Here is a 16,319-nt window from a genome sequence, read left to right as displayed (position 1 = left end):
ATAATTACTAATTCATCAGAAGGATTTTTTTTTTTCCTTAACTCTTAAAATGAGTACACGAGGTCCTATAATCTAAAAGGGAATTACGGCTTTTTATTTCTTTTTCCAGAGGATTAAAAAGGAACTTTCGGACTATGATCTTGCTCTGCCGGAAGGCAGAATTGCTGCCTTTCCAGAGCCGGAAGTTGCACCCTTGTGCATCGTCTATACCAATTAAGGGGGCTTTTTGAACAAATTCAGTACTGCATCCTGATAGCACTGATCCAACTACAGATCATTAAATCAACTTGGTGCATCCGTGGAAACACTTAAAAGGATTTAGTGAGTTCTTTTTTTAAAAAAAAAAAATATTGTACTATCTATATAAATTGATTTATTTAACTCCATTACTGACTAGCTTTAATTGATTGATATTTGGTGGAAGTACTGGGGAAAGACCTACTGTCCTTCCAAATAGCACCTTTCAGAAAATCAGTTTACATCATCCCGAGAGGACTCACCATCTTCTGAGTGATAGACCCTTGGGAGGATAACAGTAGCTCAGCTTTCTGCACTACCAAACTAGAGTCTTCTTGACCTGGATAGATGGTATACCTTTTGGAAAACAAAGCCGTGCTCCATTTGGTTTTCTGTACATTTCGTCTCTTGACTTCGCCCGCATTCCAGCCTCCCTAGAAAAGGAATGTCAACATGTGTAATTTCGCTGAGTCCTCCCGCTCACCCTGCAAGGTCATTCTCATTTTGTCCCTTTGGCAGGTGAGCAGCCGAGGCTCCCAGACGTTAGTGTGTGACACTCAGCCGGTCAGTGAGAGTATGAGGACTCTAAAGGTGGGTCGTCCCACTTTGGCTAATTTGACTGATGGCCAGGCAGGTGACACCTCCTGCCCCACTGTTCCCTTTGAGAGTTGGTGAGAGGTCAGAGATGGCGGCACGTCTTGATAGGTCAGAGGTGCCGAAGTGAGCCCTGATGTTCAGAGCCGACCCAAGAACCCAGTTCTTACCACCTCCAGCTCAGTCTCCCCTGGACCATGTGAAAGAGTCAGTTAACTTAAAAACAAATTATCCCCCTTAGAAGGCTGAGAAAAGTGGAGCAGAGCAAGAAGAGCCGCCTTTCTTTAAAACAAACAAACAAAACCCCAAACTTAAAGATACAAGGATATAAAGTAAATAAGAAGGAAGTAAATGTGGCCAAGACGCCCCCTCTGTCACTTTTTGATGGCTGGATTAGCTATGTAAACCTATCTTGAGACAATCCATTGAAAGTAATTCTTTTTTTTTTCTTCCCTGAGAACAGTGGAAAGTTGGCAAGAAGTAAAAATTTTCTATGAAATAGGGAGGCGAACAAGTTGTAAATGATGTTAATATCTTCCAGATGGCACGGTTTTACTTGGGAACTGAATTTATTGTAATTAAAGGCATGTGAATTTTTCTATAAATACTGAACTTTGCAAGTTTGACATTGGAAGACTCATTACCTCCAAGCGTAGAGCATAGTTGTTTTAAGGGAGGCGTTCCTCGTCTTCCATTTAAAATGCATCTTTGGATTTCATAATCAGAGCTATTTTCCCGTGTGAAGGATTTTTTATCTTCTGTGCCAATAAATCTTAATTATAAAGTGAGATTCCTCAGAAATGAGAAGTTCAAACTCCAAACATTTTCCATTAAAATTATATATATTTTGACCATTATTTTACACCACATGTCTTGAATTCTTTCATATATTTATTTTTGAATTAAGCGATTATCACTTTTCTGTCTCTACACATATGTGTTGGACAATCTTGGAGTGTCTGTTTTTGCTTCGATCAGGAGAGCATGAGCCTTCCATCAGAGCCCTGCTTTCTTTTCTTCAAGTGAGGACCATGGGCTCAGGGCTTCCAAACCAACAGCCAGTCGGAGCTGGGAGTATTGAAATAGCCGCCTGCCTTGCTCCAATTTCCCATCCCTGCCCTTCATCTTACCCTGGATCCTCTAGCCTTTGTCCAATCAGGTGATGTCAGTGGACCTATCGGCTTTGTATTGCAGCTTCCAAACTCATGTGTCCACTCATAGCTTGGTCTGGGTAGTTAGGCAGAATCCCAAGATCCTCAGCCCCTGGTTACACACGCCCTCTTCCAATTATCCAATCACCCATCAATCTAGGGGCTGCTGTACAGGGATTTTGCAGATTTAATGAAGTTGCCAAATCAGTTGATCTCAAGAAAAGTGAGGCAATCCTGGGTCAGCCTGACCTAATCAGGTGAACCCTTGGAAGGAACTCAGCTTTTTCAGAGGAGTTTTGAAGCATGAGAGGAATCCACTGTGAAGGAAAGTCTCTGTGGCTTTTTTGAAGCTGGAGAGAGCCACGTAGCAAGGAACGCAGGTGACCCTGGGGATCTGAGATCAGCCCCCAGCTGGCAGGCAGCAAGGAAGTGGGGGCTGCGGTCCTGCACATGCAAGGAAACCGAATTCTGCCGCAGCGATGTGAGCTGTGACAAGGATGCAGAGCTCAGGTGAGACTATGACCCTGCTGACATTGGCTGTCCATCTTGTGAGACACTGAGCAGAGACCCCAGCCAGGTCAGACCTGACCTGCGGACTCAGAGCTAGTGAGTGTGTGCTGTTTGAAGGCCTCTGTTTGGGATGCCTTGTTACCCAGCAGCAGGAAACCGTCTGTTACTGGTTGGATGATTATCATCTCAGTTTCTTTCCAATTGGTCTTGACCGGCCATGCCCCTCTGCCACTTTCATACTCCCTCGCACAATCACTGGGTATCCCTTTATATTTATGTAGTGAAAACCATTTACTATTGCCTTTTACTCCAGCAAAAATTTTCCCTCGATTTTTTCTTCACTTTTGTAATACCTCATTTCCTGGGACTGTTCGCTCTTGTACATATTATGTTATTATCTAACCTATTAATCATCCATTTTCTATGGCTGCAGTAAAATTATTGATATTCACTATTATGGCCCTGAGGTGTTACAAAAGTTTAAAAATGAAAAGATTAGCTTTATGAGTTTGATTGTACTCTGGTTATTTGAGCAAGGGTGATCTGACTGTGACACATAGAGAAATCTTTATTCAGCTTTAATCAGAGGATCCACATGGGAAGGAGTCAGGTGGACTATTCAGTGTTGGAATTTCCTGAAGGAGAATTATCTGGAAGCCTGTGGACCAGTAGCATGGGTAACTCCACCCAGGCCTTTGAGGACAATGACATAAAACAAAAGACAATTTTGTTGTTGTTGTTCCAAGCGAGGTGAGATGTTTGATGTCCCATTTATAATCAGCAGAGTCGGATGCTGGAAAGATGCTTGGGCTAAAGAACATGCAGCAGCCACTGTGCAAAGCTCCCTGGTCCTCTGGCACGAGGCTCTTCCCAGTTCTGTGGTGGAGGCCCAGCCAGCCAGCAGCCACACCTGGGACTTCCTGTGCTCACCTTGAAGTTGGGTAGACAGTAGACCTTCAGCTGGAACCAGAGTTTGGGTGATAAGATCAGTCAAGGAACTTGAGGTTGAGGCAGAGGAAAGGCCACTCAAATGTTAACCTGTTACCCCAGTAAATGCAATTGCCCAGATCTCACAGCTAGCCATCACCCCCCACCTGCAAAAACTGCAGACAGTGATCAAAAGACTAGTGCCCTACATTTCTGCTCATAATCCACAGAATGTGTACAAGAAGAAAAAAGAGAAAAAAATGTCTATTTGAAAAAATATATCAGAGTTCCCACTGTGGTGGAGTGGGTTAAGGATCTGGTGTTGCTGCAGCTGTGGTGGAGATTGCAGCTGCAGCTTTTATTTGATCCCTGGCCTGGGAACTTCCACATGCCACAGGTGTGGCTTGAAAAAAAAAAATTAATCACTTTAAAATGAATTAACTTATAGCATATATATGTATCTTTAGGGAAAATATATGACATTATTTTAATGAAGGAAACATTACTTTGTAAACCTTGAAACAAACTTTAAAGGGGAATATGACAACATAACAAACAAAGCAGCATTCAGTTGATGGCACAAATGTTAAAATTCCGCACAAATTTAGATGACTTTCATAGGAATTGGTATTTGACCCTAGGCCCGGAGCTATAGGGACAGGAGCCAGATCATGGCCCAGCCTCTCTGTTCCTCTATAAATGCCCAGGGGCTCTCTGCACTGTGTCCCACTCAGGCGCTTGCCCCTCTGGTCTGCAACTAGGCTTTGCCAGCTCCATCCTGGGGCCCAAACCATCTGGTGCCAGCCTGGGGGCTGCAGAGTGTCCTGTCCCTCCCACCTACTCATCCTGGGGAGGCAGGCTCTTTACTGGAGCCATCTGTGTTCAGGCTTGGAGTCCTGGCACCAGGGAGAGAACAAAATCACAGCTACCTGTCATCCCCAGGCCTAGTTCTAGTGTCCAAGCTGCGTCTGGGTTCTAGCCACAGGTTCCCTGGACATCAGCCTGCCCTGGAGGACCAGGACACCTCTGGGAGGAAGCCCATTCAATGCCACCATCACCTCCACTGAAACTTGCAACTCATGCAACTCCCGGAAGGCCAAGAGCTCCCTCCCTCTCATCTCTCTCTCTGGTCTCTCTCACACACACATGCACACCTACCTTTGCACACACCAAGATGTTTGGATAGCTCTAAGCACACTGCCGAGAAAAATATCAGTGACATATTAGTTGATGCGGCATTTTCCTAACAGCAATGCCAGTTGAAAAAGTGAATTACTGGTTGTTCATGTCTAATTCTTAAATAATAAGACACATCCATTTCCCACCCACCCCCGCCCCTATATGTATGAAAAGAGAGTAACAAGAGTAGATGTTGGAATCAGATAGTGCCGCCAAGTAGAAGGTATAGAAAGGGTGCTGATTATTTCCTGCATGTGTCTCTCACCCAGCTCTTGCCCTTCAGAGATGGATAACTGCGCTCCTGGCATCATTGTAAAAAGACTTCAGTAGATAATAATAATCCGAGAGGACATTGTAACAGGGAAATTACAATGGCAGGTGTTAATGCCCATATTTCAGAAAGTATGAGAGCAAATCTGATTCATTTTGACTTTCTAGTACTCACCAGAAAAGTATATCACGTAGAGAGTCCCATTGATTCTGTCTTTTTTTTTTTTAAAGCAAAGCCTTTGAGTTATTTCCAAGTAAAGCATCATAAAAAATACTTTTTTTTTCCTTTGCTTTATTCATTTATTTACTTTTTTTGTCTTTTTGCTATTTCTTTGGGCCACTCCTGCGACATATGGAGGTTCCCAGGCTAGAGGTCGAATCGGAGCTGTAGCCACTGGCCTACGCCAGAGCCACAGCAACGCGGGATCCAAGCCGCGTCTGCAACCTACACCACAGCTCACGGCAACACCAGATCGTTAACCCGCTGAGCAAGGGCAAGGACCGAACCCGCAACCTCATGGTTCCTAGTCGGATTCGTTAACCACTGCGCCACCTTGGGAACTCCAAAAAGACTTTTCTGATCAAGAAATTTCAAATTGTTGAGTAGGCAATAAGGTATTGATTTGTGACTTTATGTGTAGGTAGTTAAAGCCTTTCAAAATAACTTAGCTGATTACAGAGGAACACCTGTCCATTGTAAAAATTTTGAAAAATACAGAAATAAGAATAATTAAGAAATAACCTCACTGGTTAACTCAAGATAAACACTTGTTAACAGCTTGCATATTTCCTTCCTGTTCTTTTCCTGCAATATGAATCAAAATGGATGATATACTGTGTGTAGAGTTTTATGTTCTGATTTTTCACTTATTTATCATAAGCATTTTTCCTTTGTTATAAAAATATCTTTTGTTGAACATGCTTTTTAATGGTTGAGTAATATGCCTCCATATGAATATACATAAATTCTTTCTTATTTTCTTCCTTTCCATTTTTCCTTATTATTGTGAAGCTTCAGACAATACCTTTTGCATATATATTTAACATTATTATAGATTATTTCCTTTGAATAGATTTTATTAATGTTTTTACTACATAAGAGGCTATGAACCTTATAAGGCTTTTCATATATTTATCTTGATTAGAACATTGCAAGCCCACCAGAGCGCTTAGGGAGTGGGTCATGTGAAATCTCACGGAAATGCAGGTGCAAAGTAATTGGTGCCTACTGGTTCCATCACTGTATATTTATATATCCAAATCCTCTTTCTAATACTCTGAGGAAAAAAAAAATCCATTCTTTTCTGGGGAAAAGGGAAGGTAATTCTTAGACAGCAGTACAGTCATCCTTTACAGCTTGTTAAATTAGGTTGTTTTTGTTGTTTTTTTTTTATTGGCCACACCCATGACATATGGAATTTACTTGGCTAGGAGTTGAATCTGAGCAGCAGCTGCAACCTGTGCCACAGCTGCGGCGATGCAGCACTTAACCCACTGTGCCAGCCTAGGGTCAAACCTGCACCTGTGCAGCCACCCAAGCCACTGCAGTCAGGTCCTTAACACACTGTGCCACAGTGGGAGCTCCTTTTTCTTTTTTCTTTTTTTTCTTTTTTCTCTCCCTCACTCAGATTCCCTTTCACCCTCCCTCATTCCTAGAGCTTATTCAGTTGGGATAGCTATTAATGCCTTGTGTAAAATAAACCAAGGATCCAAAGAAACACATTTTTGCAGATGAAAATTATGCTAGCCAACATCATCTCTCACTCTGGTTTATGATGTCAGGGATCGGATTTCCCCATTATTAATGTACCTTTGCATGCGGGAGGGAGATCCTCTTGGAAGGAGATTAAAAAGACACCATTACCTAAAATCCGCCTTCCTAATAACTTGAGAATGTCCAGAAGCTGTGAGGGGGTTGGCCCACTAGCTCCTATCCAGACAACACCCTGCAGAGGATTCGTTTTTTCCCATTAACGGGCTTCACCATAGAGTCAGGGGTCATTTGTACTCACAGGAGAAAACCTGACTTAAGGAAAGTGTGCTGTTCGTCTGTTTACCCTACATACCTAGAAAGCCTCTCAGCGGGCTCTTTAGAGACTGAAGACATTTCTCATTCTCCCATCACTTTCTCCCTACCTTGGCCATTTTCCTAAAACCATAACTCAGACTTTCCAGAAGAAAAACATAATCTCTGAGTAATCCTTTCACAGGTTCTTAGAAGGAAGTCTTTATTCTTTTATCACTCTTATGGGAAACCTAACTCGTGATTGCTACTAGGATTCAAAATGTTTTCACCACCCACGTTTACCCAGGTAGGGCGGGGGATTGGGGGTGGGGGATTGGGGGTAGGGGCTTGGGGGTGGGGTGGGCTGTACTGTGGAAGCAAGAAGGGCAGCTTAAGAAGCGAAGCCTGTGCTTTCAAGCCATGGGTACTCCTGAGAAGAGCCACCCAGGGTCTCACACCCAAAAACTGAATCCTTGGGAACGTGTCTTTACTTATAAGAAGTTTAGGTAGAGAAATGGTTGCATCATTCCCAGTGAAGGTAGGCTGCTTCATTCACCATTATTAGTGCGGAAAGGGACAGCTTTAAGGTAGAAGATTTAAAAAGAGAGATGGGAAGGTGGCTAAACCCATATGATGTTAACCCTCCCATGATGATTTTTGGGGAGGGGAGGTCTCAGGAAGGGGCCCCCCCCCCGCCCCCTGCTGCCCCCGCACAGGTGGGTGGCGCCCTTTGGACCCAGAGGCATCCTCCTCATCACCTGGAACATTATTTTTCTCCAACAGAGCTCCAAAGAGATAAGACAGGTTCACTCTGTGACCCCTCCTCTGGCTTTTATGAATTAGATTCCCAGGACTCCCTCCGCAGCTCTCCTCCCACTGCTGGAGCTTATCGAGCGAGATGGGTGCCTCTGGGCTTAACTGTGCAGGTCTCCGCTACCCAGACTGGGGATCTTAGCATCCCCAGGAACGCAGTGGCAGCAGCAACGGAGCAGTGCAGCCGGCTGGGGGATCGAAATTTGCAAACTCAGGATCCTGGGCCTGAGGCCAAGGCAGGCTGGGTGCGTTGCTGTGGTGACACATTTAGTCTCTGGGGAGGGATGCTGGCATACCAGCTGCATTCCTGGCACCACGTTTGCCAGCAAGAAACTTATGGAATGGAACCGGTCTCAACTCCAGAGGGAGAGGCGAGCTGCTTTCTTAACTTCCTTGGCAGCATGGCCCTTTGCAATTTGTACGCATACACCCTCTTGGATATTTGCATGAACTGCTTTCTGTGATGGATTTGGGGCCCTGTTGGGAGGGTACTGTGAAGGGAAGTGCTGAAATGCTAGCAGCATCCCAGTTTATAAATGTATCTATTGTCTCCCTGAATAATTCCATTTTCTAAAATTGGCCCTTAAGATGCAATGACTTATCTCTTACTGGGTAGTGAGTCTAGTCCCTCTGCCCCTTTTAAGAATAGCTTTTATTGTTGCCAAGAGGAAAGCCCGGTATTTACTAGTAGAAGATAATGTGAATTAAAATCCTAGCTTCCTCCCCCGTTGAAATTCCCTTGCACTCTATGCGCTGAGTTCTCGCATACCTGAGAGAAAAGTCTCCTGGCAGAAATGCCCTTAGTTCTTCAGAATGCCCGACCTACCTCTCTTATTTGTGTCTGGAAGGCAAAATACACTAGGATCTGGCCACTTAGTATTCAGACCATGTCAAGATGCAAGTAAAAAGCCTATATAGTAGAGCTTATGCACAGTCGCCAGACCAAATTCAGTCAACAGTTCAGATCACAGTTAAATTATAAGTGAACGTGGGGAGAACCATGCAGACCTGTCTAGTCACCAAAGCAGCAGAGATAAAAAGAATTACTGCATAAACGCCAGCTTGAGAGGCTTTCATGAGCAGAGAGATGGGTTTCTTTCCAGCTGCCCTCAGTGGACTATGAAAAGCCAGTGAGGATTTTGAACTAAGGCTGCCTTCCTCCTCCTCCTGGTCCTCCACTTTTGCTCCTCCTCCTCCTTTGTCTTTTCTTAACATGCCAAGAAGCTCCCCATGAATAGAGAAACAAACAGTTCTTCTGTGTATCTCCATCATGTTGCAAAGGGACCGCGATGCCAGCCAGTGGCCAGTGGTTACTCTTGAAGCACCAGATGCAGCAGAGGAAATGCAGTTAATACAATAATTCACATATGTTAATGCCACATTCCATCAATGTCAGCTTTATTTTCTTCGTGATATACACAAAGCTGGCACACAATTTTAACTGGTGAGGTAATGTCATCTTTAATTTAGAGAGCCTTTAGCTGTCCACTTTAACAAGCATAGCATCTCTGCAGTTGTCTCGTGAGACTTTACATAAACATCAGTCATACGTCCCGGACAGTTTGAAAAGGATTGCTAAGGAGGACACTGGTCATCATGAAGATTTCCCTCACTTTGATGTCTTTTAAATTGCCAGGGACAGTTTATGTTAGTGCCATATTTTAGCCATTACTGAAATTAATATATCCCAGGACTTTCGGACCAAGTTAAACACAGGAATAAAGATGTGAAATGAATGGACTGTAATATTTCCATGTCAGTTCTAGAAGAAGTACAAAGACAAATCAGATTATCTGGCTCCTAGGTGACTTGGCAAATAATAAGAAAAGACAGAGCAAGACACTAAGAAATATAGAATGCCAGACAAACAAAGTTCTTCCTGTTTTCCTGGGGGATGTTAATTTATTGGAGATAGAATTTTCCACCTTTTAGAGATAAAGAAGTTCCAAGCATATGTATTACCTCGGTACCGTCTTGAGAGTGACATTTTACTGCCATCGTCTCTATCATTTGTCTATTCAGTGTATTATTATTAAGCCTGAGTTTAAAAAAAAAATCATCTCACTGTGATGGCTTCAAGGGTATCATATTTCCTTTTCAAACAACAATATTCCTTTAAAGATTCAGGCCGGTAGGTATAAACAGAGTTACTTTGCATTTTTAAATCAACTTTTTTCTTTGCAGCGATTACGTTCTGCCATTCAAGTGTGTAGTTTGTGGGGAAGACGATCTGTGTTTTCAGCACAGTGGATGCTGAGAGAGCTTTTCCCTAAGAAGCCTGGAGTTTGGTGGAACTGAGTTAAATGGTGAAGAATCTGTTTATTATTCCGTAGCCATATGTTTAGAGGGTCACTCACAGAAATCAAAGTATTATTCATGGAGAGCTCCAGCCAAGGAGACATTTTGAATTCAGCAAAGAACTTCACAGTTTGAAAAGAACGCGTAGCATTATGTATTGACACCCCACCACCACAGACAAAGGAACACAATTTAATAATAGAGAATTGTGCTCAAGAGATTTTCCTTTTTCTTGTTAATTGGTTACTTTAACTGACATTGTCTCCAAATATAATGGACACCATTATTCTTAATAGTTCTGTGTTGCCAGATGATGCATACGGACGTGATGCAGTCCATTTTAATTCTTTCGTGTTGCCTGATTTCTTTCCCCCTCTCTGAGCTGCAGCAGTGAGTGAAGACAGTGCTTTTTCTGCCGGCCGCCTGTGGTGGGCGATGCTGATTTAATTATTGAAATGAAGAGGGCGTGTCTCACTGATGTGGTGGTTCCTTCCATCTCTGTGTCTCAGGTATGACTACGTGGAAGTCATCGATGGAGAAAATGAAAATGGACGTTTATGGGGGAAGTTCTGTGGAAAGATCGCCCCTTCTCCTGTCGTGTCTTCAGGGCCGTTTCTCTTTATCAAGTTTGTCTCTGACTATGAGACACACGGCGCAGGATTTTCCATACGTTACGAGATTTTCAAGAGGGGTGAGTAACTTGCAGTAGGACAGGCGTGACTAAGTGCTGTCCCATGATCTCATGAAAGATAAAGTGAAAAGAAAGACGAGAAGTAATGTTTTTCTTTTGGGTAAAAAGTCACACATCCCCATTACGAAAATGTTGGAAAATACGCTAAACAAAGGAAAATTAACCCAAATGTATGGAGCAAGTATGTTTTTAAAACTTTGAAAATGTATTTCCAGTCCCAAAATTTCATTGTTCTAATATGCTGACCTGTGATATAGTGCATATACGCCATAAAACTCTTTGAAGAGCTTTTATTATCATCTTCAAAAGTAACTTTCATCTACTCTTCAAGTTTGATTTCTTTTGTTAACAGTGCATGCGTCCCCTCTTACCTGAAAACCAGGTACATCCTGTTCCCTTTATTTTTGGTAAAGTTTGACACTGATAGGTCCCAGGAAAAGCAAAGCAGTCCTCTAGCCTGTGAGTTTCTAAAGCAATTGAAGAAGAGGCTTTTTACTATTGAAGGGATAATTGGAGAAAGAACTTGGAGGAAACAAAATAGCAATCAGTGCTTTAAATGGCATTCCCCGCAGGAATTAAATATCAGTTGTCCCCTCCAAAATACTCACTTACTAATCTTCTGTTACAATAGTATATGGTGGGTATATAGTATATACACACTTCTAAGAATGTAGAAGTTTTTGAGGCATTAAACACCGGTATCAGTCAATTGATAAACAACATATCTTTATCTGGATCTCACTGTTTTTCACAACAGGCTGTAGATTCCTGCTATGTGTTAAGTTCAGCTTTCCCTTTTATGTTGACATTAATGTGTGGGGGCCTTCCAAGGACAGAGGCTCAAGATCTGAATGTCTTGTCCTGGAATATAGGAGAAAGAGCTTTGTTTAATAGAAAAAAAAAAATCTAGCTACACCAAATACAAAAGCCTAGTCTTTTGAGCCAGTGACAACTAAGAATAACAAAAAGAATTGTAAGCATTTCTGGAAACATTGGCACAACTTCTTTAAATTTCAAAGAAATCTGGTACTGCCCTGTATACTTATGGATAGACAGAGCTTTCTTCAGAAATTCAACAGAGCCCGTGCTTAGAAACCCTAATTTAGAAGAAATAACAGCAGATTTATGACATCAGTATGTTCACATGATCATATATGTACATACTTCCTTGTGTTGAAAGCTGTTTGACTTATATGGATCATATTGTACATGTATATGTATGTACACAAACACACACACCTGTATTTGCTTGCTTGCCTACATGAGGCAGCATCAAAGAAAGAAGCTGTCAGAAAAGGAGGCAAGAATAGCTTTTGTTTCCAGTGTTTCTCAAAGATCTGAAGGTGGTTGACAGAGAAAGAGAGTGAGCTCCTGCCCCAAGTCATTAGGAATTCTTCAGCCTCCTTCCCGTGACCTTGGCCCCTCACTTCTCAGTCTTGGGTGCACCGGGATTTCCCTGTCCTGCTCTCCAGTGCCAGCCGTGAAACATCAAGCCTCTCTTCATCTTTTTCTTCTTGCCTCCCTTCATCCAATATGGCTTCCGGTTCTTTTGGATTTTCATCCAAAGTTTTCAAAGTCTCACGGCTCTGGAAATTTCAAATCATGGTTTTGGACATCTGAACCTGATAGAGTCTTGTCAATCAACTACTAAGGAGAATCCCAGCTTCCTTTCCACATCCACTGCCATTGACCACATAGACCCAGTCTGCCCTTCTTCACCTGTTCTCTTATTCTACACATGGCTTCTCAAACCACTGACCCAGACCACCTTTGTCCGGTGTCTGTTACCTGTCAAGTCAAGCCTCAGTGTCCTCTGAGGTCAAGCTCAAACATTGCCATCAGCTGCTCCTGACCTTCCCGGCTTCACTCTCACAAACCCACTCTCTGGCTCCCTGCCCCAGGATGGTGCTCTGGGTGAGGTCCAGCAGACCTTGATGTGAATTTTAATTCGGCCACTGACCACCAGTGTGAATGTTCCTCATTTGAAAAATGGTAATGGTATGTAGCGCAGGCTGGCTGTGAAAATCAGTTGAAATAGCCAGTGCCTGTCCCTGAAGATGGGTCAGTCCACACTGGCCGTTACGATTATGAATAAAGCTGGTGCCTCCAGATTTCACAGCCCTCCCTTTCTTCTGGTTTAAGCCTCTTAACCTCCATGGAAACTTGGCTCTAAGCTTATTCTTCTTAATTAATGTACTTTTATTTTCCTAAATTTGTACCCACTTTGTCCCCTATGCACGCGCACACACACACAAATATTCACACATACATACTGCCTGTGTATATATACACACACAACTACATTTCACGAATATGTTTTTCCTAAATATTTTCATATTTATTCATGTGTGTATACTGCATTTCCCAACTAAATCAGTACCACCTAAAAAATTCGAAGGAAACATTTTTCTTTCTCCCTCATTCCACATCCTGTCGTCCTTATAGACACTCCATACAGAGCCATGAGCTAGTGGAATCCATTTAGGCACACAGACAGGTTCATGGACATTTTTTCATCCAAAGCCATGGAATGATATTGTAGAATCTCTGTTGTTTTGAAAACATGATACTTCTTCCAGACTGCGGCAATTTCAAGTTTCCCCAAAGCACATAAATTAGACGAATCATGGTTGAACCAATACATTAATCTTTCACTTGTTGACCTTGAGTCTTTCTGGCAGCAGATCACAGGGCCATTTCTGCATCCCCAGGGCTGCATTTCTAGAGGACCACCTTTGCCTGCCGGTGGTGGCCAGTCCCTGCCTCTCCCCATGCCTCCTGGAGCCCCCTGGAACCCCTGATTCTCTTCCAAGGTGCCTGCATTCCCCTTCTACATAGCTCTTCCCAAATGCTGAAACTGAGGGCCGTCAGCCCGGAAATGATTCCCATTCACCTCAAGGAGTTTCTCTGGGAAGCACCAGCTGGCCCACCTCCCGCTCTTCCATGGTCCTTCTCTGCGCCTGGGTTGTTCAGGCCCAAATGCTGGGAGATGCTGTGGCCGCTTCCGGTGGGTCTCAGCGAGGCAGGGGCAGCACTTACTGAGAACAGGCTTGGTCCCTTCATACATCGTTTGACTGGGAGTCTGAATATTTAATAATAATTCCACAGAGGATGTCTTCATCCTTATCCCTGCCCACCCGTATGGTCCTTGACAACGAAACGAGGGCTGCCTGTGACTACACAGGTCGCTCCCCGTCTCACAGATAATGTCAGATGGTGGTGTCGCTGGCTCGAGACACTGCTTGTTCACCCCTCACACCAGGAGCCCGCTCACTCCCGGGCACACAGGGCGGCTGGCCCTCACGCCTGTTGCTGGCCTGGGTGTTCGCCACAGGATGCTCCAGCCCACTCCCACATCGTCCCTTCTGGGAGAACACTCGCCCCCCCGGCGGCACGTTTATACCACAGTGAATGAGGAACCGGGTAAAATAGTTCTCGGGTATCACTGAGGCAGTAGGACCTTGCAGAAGGTTTGAGCTTGAAAGGACGTCTTTTTGGTGAGGGGCTTCCATCTTTTTTTTCATTTTTTGAAGTTTTATTGCAGTATAGTTGATTTACAAGGTGGTGTTAATTTCTGCCATACAACAAAGTGATTCAGTTATGTACACACATCCGTTCTCTTTCAGATTCTTTTCCCACATAGGTGATCACAGAACATTGGGTAGAGTTCTCTGTGCTCTACAGCAGGTCCCCGTTGGCCAGTGACTGAAAGGACTCTTTTTTTTTTCCCCAAATCCTAAAGCCCACCTCTCATTTGTGGTGCATAGAATCTGAAAACCAGGAAGGTTAAGAGGGCACCAGGGCGACACTGCAGGTCGTGGTAAAGGCAGGACAGAAACTCAGATCAGAATTCAGATGGCGCTCTGTCCAGCTCTCTCCCACTTCCCCATGGAATGCCCCCAGCCTTTGTCAAAATAGCTTAGCAGACCTGGGCTAGCTTCCAGAGGGATCTGGTAGGACCGGGAGGGTACAGTAAAGGCACTAGAATTTATCTGGTTTTGAAAGCATGCCCTTAATTCCTGTCCTTTACTTTTTCTCTCTTATTAAATCTTAACCTCACCTAGGTAATTTTATCTGTTTAAGAAGGAGAAAATATTAGAAACTGCTTCAAATCCTGCTGTTGGCTTTGCCAGCCAAAGCCCCGCGGAGGAAGCTGGAGGGCTCCAGAGTCACTGTTCCTCCATCTTGGAAATAAAATTCTAAAGGGTCCCCAACTGCATAGGTGTATTAATGACTTTGTGAGTCAATGACTTCAGTCAGCATAGCCACGGTCATCTCAGAGTCCACTGAAGAGCTTAGAAACATAAATGAGACAGCACACTTCATAATCTCTTTACCTGAAATTGACATGGCAGGATGCCCCATGTTAATAAATATATGTCACTTTGGTGTACAGCAGAAACTGGCACCACACTGTAAATCAACTGTACTTTAATAATAATTTTTAAAAGTCAAAACAAAAACATTTTAAACAGAATTGAATAAAGCAAAAATAAAAACAACCAAAAAGAATGGAGTAGATAAGCATTCGAGGCCTTCGAGGTAAAAGGGTGAGCCACATGGTGGAAGGCTTTGGGAGGTATTTTAATCAAGTCAGACCTCTACAGGCCAGGCTTATTGTACTGTCCACTAAATCGTCTTCGTCTGTGTCTCCAGGGCCACGGCTGTCTAATATGTGCATGGGGAGAAAGCCATTGTTTGGTTTTCTCAATAGGCTGCCAGATGCACTGAGGGGGAGATGCAGCTTACTGGCTCTTGCCTCTAAAAACACAGATCTGCTACTTAAATTTAATGTGTATTGATGCCTAATATGTTGCCTTTCGTAGTTGGCGCTTCAGAAGAATATTTAGTTAAGAACAAGCTCAACAAGCAGCTCCCGTTGTGGCTCAGCATGAGAGAACCTGACTAGTACTCATGACGCTGCGGGTTCAATCCCTCGCCCTGCTCTGTGGGTTATGGATCTGGCGTTGCCATGAGCTGTTGTGTAGGCTCAGACACAGCTCACATCTGGTGTTGCTCTGGCTGTGGCGTAGGCCAGCAGCTGCAGCTCTTAATTCAAACCCTAGCCTGGGAACTTCCATAGGCCGCAGGTGTGGCCCTAAAAAGAAAACAACAACAAACAAAAGAACAAGCCCAGCAAACCTCTGTAATTAGCGTTGAATCCTGATGTGCCCTCAGAGGGTGCCCATCCGTGGGACAACAGCCCGGAAAAAGAATTGTTGAACCAAAAGTTACCAGATCTGCTCCAGAAATTCAAAAGGGTTCAGTCACCTCTGGTTCCGGAAGAACCCTAAAAGCTCTTTGCAATCACAGCAGCCGAAGTAGCAGGCAGGGGCAGAGCTGAGAAGCTGGTGTCCCCGTTGGTGTGGGTGAGCAGTTTCAGTCGTGGGGTGAAGACCATGCAATTCAGTGCCAGCTCCACGCGCTGAAATTGTGGTCACTCATCCAGTCACGAGGCCGACTTGCAGTGTATGTGTGCACGCACTGGACCCACTTCCATCACAGATCACTCTGATGTGTCGTCTTGAGAACGCGGAACCGTCATTTGCATCACGCGTCATAAATATATACGTCACACACACCCATCTGTGTGTGCACAGATAGTGTCAGGATGGCCTCCTGTCCTGTGTCTGATACTTCGGCG

At 43.9% G+C, this 16,319-nt stretch overlaps 1 protein-coding gene across 9 annotated transcripts in view; it reads left to right on the top strand.

Moving 5' to 3' along the window:
* NRP1 (neuropilin 1) overlaps positions 1-16,319 on the top strand; it is a 174,936-nt gene that overhangs the window by 48,166 nt on the left and 110,451 nt on the right. For all 9 annotated transcript variants that reach the window (XM_047755603.1, XM_047755597.1, XM_047755598.1 and 6 more), the window contains one exon: positions 10,494-10,675. In XM_047755603.1, the coding sequence (XP_047611559.1) occupies positions 10,494-10,675 (182 nt within the window). The remainder of the gene's footprint in view (positions 1-10,493; positions 10,676-16,319) is intronic.

Source organism: Phacochoerus africanus, chromosome 12, assembly GCF_016906955.1.
Source record: "Phacochoerus africanus isolate WHEZ1 chromosome 12, ROS_Pafr_v1, whole genome shotgun sequence".
Classification (NCBI taxonomy): domain Eukaryota; kingdom Metazoa; phylum Chordata; class Mammalia; order Artiodactyla; family Suidae; genus Phacochoerus; species Phacochoerus africanus.
Note: the sequence above shows the minus strand (reverse complement) of the source record. Positions and strands in the feature narration are given on the sequence as shown.